The sequence below is a fragment of the Carassius carassius genome, chromosome 8, assembly GCF_963082965.1.
Source record: "Carassius carassius chromosome 8, fCarCar2.1, whole genome shotgun sequence".
In the NCBI taxonomy this organism is placed as follows: domain Eukaryota; kingdom Metazoa; phylum Chordata; class Actinopteri; order Cypriniformes; family Cyprinidae; genus Carassius; species Carassius carassius.
Window position 1 is genome coordinate 14,530,924 of NC_081762.1, and position 14,519 is coordinate 14,545,442.

The 14,519-nt window shown below is 36.2% G+C and overlaps 1 protein-coding gene and 1 long non-coding RNA gene across 2 annotated transcripts; both read left to right on the forward strand.

Moving 5' to 3' along the window:
* Positions 1–4,290: 4,290 nt before the first annotated feature.
* si:ch211-191i18.2 (uncharacterized protein LOC564095 homolog) lies at positions 4,291–13,706 on the forward strand. Its single transcript, XM_059556374.1, has 5 exons — positions 4,291–4,442; positions 9,475–9,564; positions 10,330–10,460; positions 11,954–12,073; positions 12,748–13,706. Exons 1-4 carry the CDS (start codon positions 4,364–4,366, stop codon positions 12,026–12,028), a joined length of 375 nt encoding a protein of 124 aa, XP_059412357.1. The 5' UTR covers positions 4,291–4,363; the 3' UTR covers positions 12,029–12,073; positions 12,748–13,706.
* Positions 5,329–7,491, forward strand: LOC132144730 (uncharacterized). The gene is made up of 2 exons (XR_009434394.1): positions 5,329–5,816; positions 5,893–7,491. It is a non-coding gene; the product is annotated as an uncharacterized LOC132144730 (long non-coding RNA).
* Positions 13,707–14,519: the final 813 nt, after the last annotated feature.

Below are 14,519 nucleotides of genomic sequence, written 5' to 3' on the forward strand. Positions count from 1 at the left end.
GAGACTCCAAACAAACAAATGGTGACAATATAAATTGTCTAGAAAGTTAAGCTATTCTACTTAATGCATTTTTGGCATCTTTCCTTTGGAGACTGTAACAAATACAATAGTGTGTAGATTTTAGTGTCTTAAACTCCATGCAATGATTCATCCAAGTATTATATAACTGGTTTATGGGGCACAAGGCTATATACTTAATGGCATAGGGGGTTTAGTTTCTCCCAGCTGTGTCAACTGCATCCTCTCAATTAAACGTATGTTGTCTTGTGGTTGTCCTGAGTCCCTGCTGTGTAACAAAAAGACTATTCTTATCACTTGAGAACATCTCTCCATGCCAGCATTAAATGAATGATCTGCAGATGGGAGGATAAGTGTAAACAGTCTGATGCTCTCAGGCTTTATTCTTGGCTTTCAGCAAATAGCGCATTAAAAATATTAGATGTTGGACCAAATATTATGGCCATGTTTATCTGGTTTCATATGCTGGAGCTTGTGTTTAACATCATGGAAAGTGATTTTTTTTAAGTGCTTAAGTCAATGTTTAAATTTTATTTTATTTTTTCTGTGGTACAGTTGGTTTTTTTAATGTACTACCATGGAATGTGTGTTATGGCATGTCATTTTAAATGTATAACCAACCAGTAATGTAAATACAATAAACCTGTCATCATGACTTGATAAAAAGTCAATAAAAAAGTAAAAAATTCAATAAAAAAATTAAACTCATGTGGCGCAATGTTAATTACCAAACACAATAAATTCAACTTCTATCTCTCTCTCTCACTCTTTCTTTTTATTTGTTTCTCTCTTTTCTTTTTCTCTTTCTTTCTTTTAAAAAAAATCTAGGTTGCAGTAGTAAATTAGGGCCAACTTCAGTGGCCCTACATTATTAATGCACTTACAGAATTTTGTCAATTAAATTGTAAAACTAAAATATTGAAAAAGTAGATATAACTTTACACTGAAAAAGTTTAGCAATTGATTTTTTCCCCACACTTCATCAAGCTAACAAGAAAATTGTTCACATCTTGTGGCTATACTATTGATACTACTATTATACCTTGTTACCCACATTTTATTTTTCCCTAGAAAAGTGTAAATTAATTCTTGCAGTAAGCAACATTACACCACTTGAACAGAACCCAAAATACTGCGTATCATCAAGAGAAATTCACATAGTAGAGAGTGAATGTATGTGTAAGTAGTGCATGATGGAGAATTCCTCTCAGCTCTGTTCTTACAGTGTGCATGGAAAACAGATTCTGGATCAGAGCCCAGATTCCATGCAAATCTACTCGCAAATGTTTTCTCCCAGTGGCTTGTCCATTGTGGGACCTCGCAGCCAGAGCGGTAGATCCATCCCCGCTCCCGCAGGGGGTCCCCAGTGACCCCCGAGACTCATCTTCTCTCTGTTCTCACGTACACACATCCCATTTGATGCACTGGTCAGCCGTGCCCACGCTGAGATATCAGTGGGAGTGTGGCTAACATCCCGCTTGTATGTAAATCAAGGAAGAACCCAAGAAATTCACCCCCATTGGATAATGTTCACAGAGCCTGTGCAACAAAGTCTTTCTAAACACTCCTAAAATTTCTAAAAACTCAAAACAAATCTCTGTAAAAACTCAATTCAGAATCCCAAAGTGCATATTTCGCCCAAAACACTTAATCATGACTAAAATGCAGCTCATAAAATGTTTAGAAAAGAAAGCAAAGCATTAGATGAAGCCGGATCTCTCTATAGGGGTAGGGAGTGAAGATATGAATCTCTAATCCCTTCTTTTCCCCCACTTATCCCTCACCAGAGAAATCCTATCCTATTTTTCCAGCGTGCTTCATTTCAACTTCTTATAAGACTAACTAAAAAAGTTATTATATAAAATGTTTCAGAGAAAAAGCTTAAGCATGCTTTGGTTGCTTTAGCAAGTTACTATTTTTCTGCTGAATTCAGTATGCGAAATAACTAGTTAACAGATTAAAACAGTTTTTGGTTTTTACCACTCTGTCAGCATCAGATGTGTGTCTGCTATCAGGATATCAGCCAAAATAAATCCAGTTCCAATTCTTCTGTCAAAGGCAGAGCCAAGGGTGGCTTCCTTTGGACTCCATTTCAGAGGAGAATAATAGTACTGAGAAACTGGCACAAAATGTTATTTAGTTATGATTGACACAACAGTTATTCAGTCGTCTAGCCGATCACTCCAACTGCAAATCCCTCTAAAATGCACTTGGTTTCAACAACTGAAAGTCTTCAGAAAGTCTCCTCTTGATGTACAAATACTGTCTTATATGTTTACATTGTATTTCAATTTGACCTAATTTTAACATATTTTATGCAACAGATTTTTTTGGAAGGACTAAACCTTCATTTGGAAGTTAAATCCATAATGTTTATTGCATAAGTTTTCTAAAAATCTAAATCTAAAAGTATTTAAAACAAAATGAATAGGCATTTTTTTTGGGAGGCATTTTGAACTTTTCCTGCTAACAACATGACCATTTCCCACCATATGACCCATGTGGGCACTGACAGACTCCTTGCAGTCAATCTGAGGTTTTGCTCTCATTTCAATGGGAGCTTCTCAGATTTCAGCAAAAGCCCAGGGTGTGTCTGCAGCCCACAGGCATAGACTAGTATTGAAATAAGAGGACTAGGTTTTTTAAAGCAGGAAAGTAGATCTTAACTGTTAGAAGGAGGCTCTTGTGTTGTCTCATGTATGCGCAGCTCACTCACACAGTCCCACGGTCCAATTCACACAGCTGGGGGTTGTGAAGAGGGTTTGAAGAGAGCCATGTCAGGATGACTCAGAGCGACGACCGGGGAACAGGCCACATCAGTGCTGCAAGAAAGGAAAGAAAGGCTGAAAGGCCAAGAATATTCGCTCATTTACGTACATCACTAACAAACACCCCCTGCGCTCTGCTCTTTCCTGCTACTGAAGTCCACTCTTATGTACCTTGAGACTCTCCTCAAGCCCCTGCTGAGTAGAAAGGATGGGCAGGTCAAAGCCCCCCTGCCTCCTCAATGCAGAACTTAAAACATCTGCTACTTGGCATAGCAGCGGGTTTTTAATACAGTGGGACCCGCATGCAAAGATATTCAGGCATTTATTTTTAAGATATTTGACACTAGAACATCTTCAAGTAAAACCAAAACAACTGTGTGTGGGTTTAAACTTCTCTGTGTCCTTGACTGCGAGATTCTAGTCCTTAAAATCCTCACACTGATGCAGAAACAGTATCAGTACCATGTTACTTTGATTTAGAACTCGTTGCTGAATGATTACCATAATTGTATACCATAGTATTTTTGCTGTACTTTAGGGCAGAAGTTTTCAAGCTGTTGTCCAAGGACATCCAAGTGGAAAACTTGAGAAAATTTAAGAGAAAGTAAAAGTCCAAAATGTATTTGAACAGTAAGAAATAACAGGAGCACATGCACATAGTTTGGAAAATTAATATATATATAAAAAATGAACATTATAAATTTACTGAAAATTGTAAAAAATTAATTCAAAATTGTATTTAAAGTTTATTTAAAAATTAATATTTAATACATGAAACTCTTAAAAAACAAACATATTTAAATATTAAAAATATATTATAATACGGATTATTATAATATCTTGTTTTTCTTCAGCTTGTTTACTAAGGCTGGTTTAGAGCTAGGGTCTTGGCATTAAAAGGTTTGAAAACCTTGCTGTAAAGTACTTAAAATACTCATGTGGTACTACCATGGTACACATTAACATATTATGATGGAATCATGTATAGAAAACTATGATAACACCTAACATGCAATGTTTTGTAAGAATTTTCTGAAGTTTCTTGCATTAAATGCCTTTGTTAACTGATCTTGAAATATCCTTTCCGAACCATTAACTGCACAGCAGGCATCCAAGTTTATCACTATTCAAGACCAGTTGACAAACAGCAGATACAACACCAGAGTCACACAGCTGCCTGGATGACATTTAGATCTGCTGACCTACCAACAACTTCACTGACCTTTCCGTGGGCTCTGTGACCCACATCCCAACCCCAGCTGAGTCTTTACATCTCACTGCCTGTCATAAAATTCATACTACTACAAATAATCTGCTTAAATGAATGAGAATTATGACAGCTATGGTGCAAATCCACTTTCAGGGTTGAGACAATCACTGCAGTATTGTTTAAAGGCGGTGCTCTAGTTAACAGATGAATGAAGCATCTAAAACTTTGGAGTTCCCACCCCCTCCTACTCCTTCCTCCCACCCCTTCTCCTGCCGGTTTCCTCTCCTCACACTCACTCACATGCTGCAGTCTTTCAGAGGCACAGCGTGGAGGCTGCACATACACACATCAACACGTTTAGAGCGACATGGCAAGACTACCTCACCACTGTGTGATGATATCAGTGTGTTTGGCAGGAGCTCTCCTAGTGCTGCCGCTCTGCTTGGGTGAGTGTGTGTGTGTGTGTGTGTGTGTGTGTGAGAGAGAGAGAGAGCGAAGCTGAGATTGATTATGCCTTTAATGGGGGAACTTGCTATGTGTGAATGTTTGGAATGAGGCACAGATCTAGTGTGAGATAAAGTTGCAAAAATGCTCCTAGGGGACATTATATAAAAAAAATATTTGCTTTTGAAAAGATGTTTGCATGTGTTATTGTATTTGAGGCTGAGAACACTGTACAAAGTGGGATCTTGCAGTTGTTTTGGGGATTTTTACTAAAAAATTGATAATGAAAAAATGAATGAAAAAATTTTTAATCACCTTTGTGTTGTTCCAGACCTGTATGAATTTATTTCCCCCGTGGAACACAAAATAATACAGTATGCACAATGTCTGAACTGTTTGAATTGTTAATATAATGAAAGTCAATGGGGTCTAAAAGAACACCGGGCCCCACTGACTTTCACTGTATAGACAAAAACCCATTGAGACATTTTTCAGAACTTATCCTTTATGTACCAAAGAAAGAAATAAATGCATATTTTGTTCATTTTTGTTGTTGTAACCAAATGCATTTTGCTTGATAAAGGTTAAATAGCTTACCCATTTTGTCACTGTACTGAATTTAAGACACTAAAAAATGTCTGAACATGCAAAGATCCACTGACAGGAAAAGGGAGCGTTGAGAATCTGGTTTTGATTTGTGTTTTCTACGTTCTCAGTCTTGGTTAGTTATCTGCAGCAGGTACACTGAAAATGAGGCAAACATGTGGTAACATCTAAATGTTAAATTGTGATTTAAAAAAAAAAACAGAAGAGGGAAAATAAATAGTGATTAAAAAGACAGAAGAGGAAAACAAATTGCCCACAAAACATGTTTAGCATTTTGTCTGAAAAAAGCATAGCACAAAATTACTTGGAACAAAAGAGGAAACAGTATTAAGATACCATGGAACTTGATAAATCAGTTTAATCCTGTTCCTTTCTAAAGTTAGCTCTTGAAACTCAGTTGGAGATAACTTAGTTTGGAAAATGCTCAGTGACAAATTCAGTGCATCTTTATAGAGTTGTACGACAGTGATAACTCTTTGGCATGACAGACAGCCCCAGGGGGTCATAACAATCACGAGGGCAAAGTAATCCCACCGTGTTCCTTGCACAGCTGTTTTCTGTCGACGCACACTCACAGCTCTGACTTCCTTCTCTTTTTTGTTCATTGACTACCAACAGAAACAAGCAGGAATTTGTTCTTTTGTGCTGAGGAAGTGACAGAACATCCATGACTACAATAAGTGATAATTAGGAGTAGAAGACTGAATGATATTCTTTGCAAGAACAAAACCTTCACAGAAAAGATTTACCCCCAAACTACAATACACAAGGTGTCAAACTTTACAAACAGCCACATTATTCCTGGTAAACACCAGAGGAATGAACTGATGTGTTGTCTGCTTTCAGTGCACAGAAAATTTACGTTGAAATGTGTTCAACCGAACACTTGGCAGACTGCCCCGGGAGATGTGAACAAATATCCCAAGAGTCTTGTGATTTTATGAATGAATTACTGGAAAACAGAAGATAATCTGAGAATGAATAAAACAGATGTCATGAGAAGAGTAACATGCATGATGGTTTTACTGTTGGACCGAACCCACCACTTCCTGGGGTTCGGGTAAAGCGATAAGGGTTGGCCAAAATCATTATAAGAGTGAATTTTTAGGCTCATGGTTGTTTTGACATTTGTTTGGGATAACATCTTGAAATCACAAGTTTGGGGGCTCTGAATGACTGATGGTGGTTGGTGGGAGTTGAAGGGTCAAGTTCCGCCTGACTAAATTTCCCAATGCCTTACAAGAAATGATGTTTGTCAGTGACTGCTATGAAATGTCCATCTCAGCTTCAAAGCAATATATTCTTAGTTTAAATAATGTTTCTGAGGTTTGTTCCCAGCTTTCATTGCTGTCGTCTATGCTTTAGCGTTCGTGTTCCAGCTTGTTTGCTCTGTTTGATTGGTGTGACCAGGTTGGGTTTTATAGTCTATACTAAGAACATGAAGTTGGATGAAAGCCAGACAGTACACTGAACGTCTAAACTCTGGAATTTTGCTCATATCTCAGTGGCAACGGCACAAGGATAATAAGTGAAAGGGATAAAGACTCATATAATGGGGTAAAACTTGTGAAAACCATGCGTTTGAGCCATAGGTTCACAGCTCAGCTTCATTAACTTTCCTCACTAAAGGAGAACTTGAAAGAAAAACTAATTTAGTGGGGCATGTGAATACCTTCACCCTAAAATCCACCATGTCAATCTGTAGACAAAACACAACACTGTTATTTTTGTTTCTTTATTTGGCAAAGCTATCTGATTAAGGGGCACGAAAATGTTTGGATAAGAACCCAATTGTGAGTTGTGGACTTACATAGGACTCCATTTGCAGTATTCAGATGGAACTTAATAGACAGTGACTGCTTTACTCTAGGGGATGATGACATTTAAATAAACAGCACATTGCATACTTAACACAGACCTGGCCAGACATCCCACTCACTGATAGCTAGAAGCGTTTAGCCTCATGCTGTTTATGGTACCACATGTTTATTGGTGTTGATCCAGGTATTAACTCTGCCTTGTTTCCCACGAATCTCAAGAGAAAGTGAAAACATTATGCTTATATTTACTATCCTATAGATGACAGTCTCCAAAGAAGTATGACTGCATTATTGCATGTTTATCATGATTTGTTTGAAAAGGTCATGAAGAACTTGTTATGGACGATAATGCAGCATAAGAAAGAACTACTCAGAGCTTTCTTATTGCTTGTTCCTTCAGGGATGATTGTAATGATAAAGCAAGGTGAGTCTGGGAAAAGGTTTAGAGTCCTAACGTTCTGGCAAACATCCATAACCTAAAGGCCAAGTGCCATTTCTTGGTTATGTGTGGCAAAACATTTAGGTTTATAATATTTTCCATGATGCTGTCAATCAAACACACTCCTCTACACTAAGAAATAACGTAATGTGTTTTGTATCTAAAATGACCTCCATGATTACAAAACTGAGATCATTTAGAATTAATGTTAGTAATACATTATTGTGCAACAGAAAAGAAAACACCAAGCAGGTTTTTCCACTTTAAATAAATGAACACGTAAATAAATAAATACATTCATTCTAAGAAACAAGTCATGCTTATAAGAAGTCAAAATTACTACATAAAAAATCTGACATTTTAATGCCATAATTGACTTTTTATCTTATAATTTCAACTTTTAATGTCATAATCATAATTTCCCAAAGCATGATTTTTTTTTCTTATGTGGTGGAAATGGACTACCATAGATTCCTGATATGGCGCTTTGTATGAAACTAGTGGAAGTAGCACTGGCTTCAGTTATCCTTTTGTGTGAACAGATATCTAGTGTTGTGTAACGATGAGTCAACAGAGTATTCACCTGACTGAAACCAACAGTTAAAGATTAAATCAGACAGAAATAGTTCCTTAGGGAAAACATTGAAGGTTACAACTTTATACACTGTGTCTAGGTGTAAATGACAAACTGGAAATTTGTTAGGTTTTTCTGCTCTGACATCTGATATTTACCTTTCTCCCTAAAAAGTTCAAAGTAAATAGAGTCAGACGAATCCAGATAAGCCTAAGGCATATGAGGTGGGCTTCTTGGGCTCAACTCCCAGGTGTAGTCTGGATATCATTCACATTCCCTCAAGAAATAAATACTGACACTGATCACCTTGGTCTTCTCTAAACAGCTGCATAAATGAATAACACGAAAAGGAAAATTCTTTTTTTCAGCCTAAGGAAGTAGATTCTCGCGTGAGTTCCCATCCTCTGTACTTTAAAACTGAGTTCTGTGGAGGGTCAGCACTTAAGGGACTCCTGTGTATCCAGGGGTCTTAAGTCCCATAAAAAGACATTGACCCAAAGGTTTAGAAGATTTCCATATGATCCTGAGGAATAATCATCAAGAGATTCATCAAGAGTTTTTTATAGTGCCAGCCTTGATCCTGAAACGGATGCTCCATGTCTGCCTGTTACTGAATTAAGAAAGAACTGTTTCCTTTTTCAAGCATTTCAAGAATGAAATACAATTTGGATCTCACTAATTTCTCTTTTAAAATATCTGTTAGATAACATACACTACTGTTCAAAGATGTTGGGTCTATGTGTGTTTTGTCTTTTTTCTTTCTTTTTTGAAAATTAAAGAAATTCATACTTGTACATTATACTCATTAAAAACATCCTGAAAAAATGTATTACACTTTCCATGAAAATATTAAGCAGCACAACTGATTTGAACATTGATAACAATAAGAAATGTTTCTTGAGCACCAGATCAGCACATTACTGTTTTCTGAAGGATCATGTGACGCTGAAGACTGGCCTAATAACTGCTGAAAGTAACATCTTTCAAAAACTTTTTACAAAGCCCAAACTTTAAATGGTGAGTCACACTAGCAGCAAGTTATCAAATCTACATGAATTGTGAGAAATAACCAAATGTCTTCCTGACCTCTTGAGCCTGACTGAACCAGCTTCACAGATGTTACTGCCGACTCTTCATTCATTAACATCTCAGGCTCTAGTAATCTCACAGTATCACATATGTCACCAAAAGACAGGATGCTTGGGAAAAAAGAAATGTCATGGTGAATAGTCTCACATAACTGACAAATGGCAATAGTATGTGAGAAGCAATACGAAGATCTCAAGTTACTGACACTGCTTCTTTTCAATGGAAAACAATGTCCTCTATGGTTCAATGAGGTGACTGAGCGGTGATGCAGTAAAGATGGCCAGATAATGTTCAAAGCATTAATTGTATTTGTGAAATGAAGACAAGTCATAATGGATGGCTAACATGCTGTGACAGTCACTGTGTGACTGGTGTGAATGTAAGACCATCAGAAGGACAGACATGTTGAGTGATCTGTCCAGAAACTGACCTCCGCATTGCTTTCCATGTAAAATTTGATGTTTTTCATAAATAATAGCTAAATCTAATCTGCTTTGTCTTCGCAGGTGTCGAGGAGGACCAATATAATTTTGACTACGATACTACTCAAACCCCGGAGTATGACTACAATTCAACATTCGAGTTCTCGTTCTTCAGTAGGTTTTCAATTTTCACATTTTAATATCATTGGACATTTTATTACCTAAAATGTTTCATATTTACATAAGGTTTGTTTAAATTTGGCCATTATGTTCCTCAGACTTGATCAGATTAGTAAGTAAGCTAATGGCAAGTGTGCCAGAGTTCCCCATTATTCTAGCCATAGACCCCCTAGTTATAATGATTTAAAATAAATCTTAGTCATAAACTAATTATGTAAACATTTGTGTGGAAAAGTATGAGAAATGTCCAAAAGACAGGGTTTTTGGTTTGCCATATAGTTGTAAAGTGACTTTTCCCTTTAAAGTTATTAAAATACATAACTGTTTTCGAAAATGTCATAAGATAATTTATAAAATTCTAAAAAGATGTAAAATGATCTAGCAAATTCAGTAATGGGACAAGAAAAGTCTCAATATGTAACTATAGGAATGAATTAAAAGATCCTATCAATATACTGAACATCATCAGTGATAATCAGCATATGATGTCTTTTGTATAGATAGATTTCATACTTTGTACATTTTATGAATCTTAATGAAAATACTTTATTAAAGCCATACATTTATTCAGCAAAGTTACAATCAATTACTTTTGAAAATATATTAAAACAGAGTACTTGTTTTACTTATTACAAATACATTAAAAGTAACTAAAACTTACCTCAAACCTTTGAACAGTACAGTAATGTATGTGTATATTTATTTGCATGAAGCTTAACCATTGCTGTTTTTTATGACCCACTGTATTTGTGTCTCTAGGCAATGTCAGCAGTGAAGAACTAGAGAAGTATTTAATGGAAAACGGAACAGAAACAGAATCAGAAGCAGAAAAAGAAACCTTTGGAGATGAAGAAAAGCCTACTGAGGCCACAATCTGTGATACGGATCAGGTATTTCTTGAACCACTTCTGTTGCATTACATTATATACATCTTGATGCATTACAATATGCTGAATACACAAAACACTCACATGTGTCACAGCCAATACAGTCCTGAGTAATGTGGTTTATCTTTCCTTAGAAACAAAGGCCTTGTGTCTTTGAGATGAGATTATGAAAGGGGGCTGGCTTACTTTACCATTTTTGTGGGCGGACAGAACTCCTCCACACAGGACTTTGAATAGCTGAGGTCAGATGTTCAGCATCTTAAACCCTGTATTCACAAAATGACAAACAAATGATAAATCTGCTCAATAACAGAGAAGTGTTATCTTCTGTGAAATATGAGAGAAATATGTCACTGACCTGTTCTTACACCCCAGGAAAAGAAACAAACATTGTGAAATTCTGAGTTGCTGACCTTTTAGCATATCTGGACGATTTCAAGAGCACATCGTTTCCATAAAACACATTAATGCTACGTGGTGATTAGAAATGAAATACCCATCTCTATATTTAATGCCAGCACTGTACGTTGTGAAAATATCAGTGGAGGAGCTAATATTCATGTTTAATGAGTGCAATAAAACTCTGCTAGGTGAAATGTCATTTTTTATTAGATTAGCTGCTGTGTGTCTGATGAGACACTACAGACCTGCTGATGTGACAAGCTGGGAGTGAACATGAATGCAAACAGGTGTCCCATTATTAAAAAAAAAAACTCCTGAATCCCTTCCTCCATCTGCTTCTTATCCTCATGTGTGAGGAAGTTAAACAATGGTTCTGCACTGCGTAAAAGGAAGGCATCTGCAAATAGAGGAAATGCGGAGGGAAAGACAGTCCCAGAGGTGCAACACTCAACCTATTTAAGCATGCACATTTAATTAAACAAGCTACTAATTATACAAAGTCATCTGAATTCCTGTGAGAATGCAAATGCATTTCATTTGAAAAAACAAAACACTTGGTCACACTGCTCCACATAGTGGAGAGAACTATAAAGCACTAAAGCACATGATTCACTTAATGATTGTGTCAACAACTAGCATCAAATGTACAAACTAGACTGCTGGAAGTACATTAGAGAAGCAAAAATCTAAATTTAGTTAAAGCTATATTAAAGAAGATAAGAAGTACTCTACCACACAGCAAGCATTACAAAAGTGTTATCCAGCTCACAACTTGCACTCAAATATTGTACATTAAAATGATTGTCCATTCGACAAGGAAAATTAATTTACTCACCCTCATGTTGTTCCAACCCTGTATAAATTTCCTTCTTCTGTGAAAAAGAAGACATTTTACAGAATGTAGGTAATACTGATTTTCACCAACATTCTTCAAAATATTTTCTTATTTTTGTGTAGACTATCTGTTTAATACATTAAACAGAATCTTTTTTTATAGTTGAATCTTTCACTTCAACCACAAGCATCTACAAAACCTCAAGCGTGTTCAGCATCATTATATTGATGCAATGCCTTTTTTGTTATTATAATTCTAGGCATCTCAGTCAACGCCTCTATGTTCCCTTCTTACTTTGGTTCTGATGGTTCATCCGCTCCTTAGACTACTATAGCAGACACACTGCACATTACAGGACCCTCTTACACAATCTGAACAGGTAAGTCAAATTAACCCTGAGTCCAATAAAAGTCACAATGCAGTGTTTATTTACATGTGGGAAATTCAGTTAAAAAATAAAATTAATTAATCAGGGATGCACTCATACTGAAATTCTGGCCCATACCAGAGACAAATGACTGATATTAGTCTATATATCTACAATAAAACGATCAGGCCAACTCTACAAGCTAAAAAGATTTTTTTATGCTAAAATATATTACAACATTAAAAAGGCTACAATACATATTCCTATTTAAAATTCGTATAATTTTTGAGTTTGAATAAAAATAATAATAATAAAAAAAGCATTCACAACAACAGAAGCAGCAATTATGTTTAGGAAGTCATCCTAAACAAAATCTATAGTGTTTTTGAACCATATAGTAACGTGTATTATAATGTATGTATTCTCTTTGCAGCCTGCAGAAGGCACTCAAACCTTGGTGACATAACAGGAGCAACAGTACAGGAGCAATGTACTGTGATTTGAAATGATTAAAATGATTAGACTTCTTGACACTCATTAAGTTGCAGTACATTGCTTTATGTGCGCTCTGCTTTCCACCCAATACAACTGCACTCACCATGAGATATATATCTAGCCATTAAGCAAGTGATAACATCTTTTAATATTTTAGACTCAGGAGCTTTCTGTTTCTCCAATTATTCTAGAAGTCCAGGAAGAAGAAGAGCAGATGGACAGATAACCTGAACGAAAAGACATGTGGGCATCCATTACAGACAGACACACACATCATGCTCATGCACCCACAGAGCTCAAGCAAAAACAATGTTGGATCCATGACAAATCATGACAACACACGGCTTGCAAGCTGTAAATGAAAAGACACATTGTTCACTATTCTTTGTCACAGCAAAACAGGCACACGGATGTCAGAGGTCTCATAGGCTTGATCAATGGAATGGAATATGAATGTGAAATAGGGCTAAACTAAATGACAGGTTCTTTTGTGGGTATTTTTTCAGGTTGTGACTCGGAGGTGATTTGAGGAGCCTGAATAACAAAGAAACTGAGAAAAACAAGATCTTTCTCTTTTTTAATGCAGGCTGTCCACTGTTATGTAAAACAATGCAATTTTTAGCAATAATCAAATATATTTTAATACATTTGTCTCTTTTATAAGACTTTGTCTAAGCATATTTTTTCCGCAGTGCACATCCTTTGATTGCCATGACAAAAATAAATGTGTCAAAGATGTAATTGAGAAACAAGAAAATCAAACATCAGTGTTACATAATGTACTATTTAGCAAAGCTTTACACAAACTAACTTGGATTCATGTTAAGTTCATTCAAGTTGGGAAACTGTAGAAACACTCTGAAGTTTTACAATTAGACTGAGATTTTCTAGTAATTTTAAGCATCATGACCTCTTGCAGATATTACATGTAGGCACTTTCCTTCACCGCTGCACTTCTAAGCCTCACTATTTCTTCAGTAATCCTCGATACAAGCACATTTTTTAAAATTTGTAATGGATTTATTATTATACATAAAAAAATTATGAATAAGGATGGTGATTTACACCAAAATGCACATGAATTTGTGAGCCAGTTGAGCTTGTTTTATGTGTTGTTACCAATAATTAATAAATATTTTTTCAAGTAATACACTGCTGTCTTCATTTCTATAAAGCTTGAGATCACACATGATACAAAACATGCTGAAAATAATGCATTATTCATTATTCAGAATATTCTGTCTGTTAAAACTGATAAATTTTCAAATGCAGTCACATTGTTCTGTATTCAAAGCCACACATACATTCCTTTATCCATAAGGAGGCAAACACTATTCTGAGTCACATTCTAAGAGATAGTCAGTGGTTAGTCAGCATTAGCCAATTAAAAGCACTTGAAAACATGCCACAAATGTGTCAGGAACAGCCTTTCTGTATCAACACCACAAATTAACTTCTGGCCTCTTTTCTGCACTTATTCATTTAAGTGCTGACAGTGGGTGTCAATCAGATCATTAAAACAGGAGAAAAAATATCATGCAGCCTGTACATGCGTCAGCCAGTTTCAGAATCAATCTGTTAGATATTCATGATTTTTAGTTGTTATTCTGCTATAGAGAAGCCTGAGTCAATAGGTCAGTGGGAGAAAACACAGACAGAGGCGTCTAGGGGTTTATAAACAAACAGAGTAAGGTCAGAAACGTTGTAATGTGGCTCAGCTCTGATGACGACAGGCGATATCTAAAATGGATTCTTATCAGAACTCTTCAGACAGTTGATGCTCTATACTGCTCATTTTAAAGCAGCTCGCCGAGATGTGCTTCCGATAAAGGGAGCCAGTTCTTTTCCGGAAAATCTCACCGGCTGAATCTGACGTTTTAGTCAGCCGATATGTTCTCTTTTCAAAGACTGGCTCTTAAAGGATAAGGAATGAGGAATAGATCAGACTGACTTCCAGACAAGG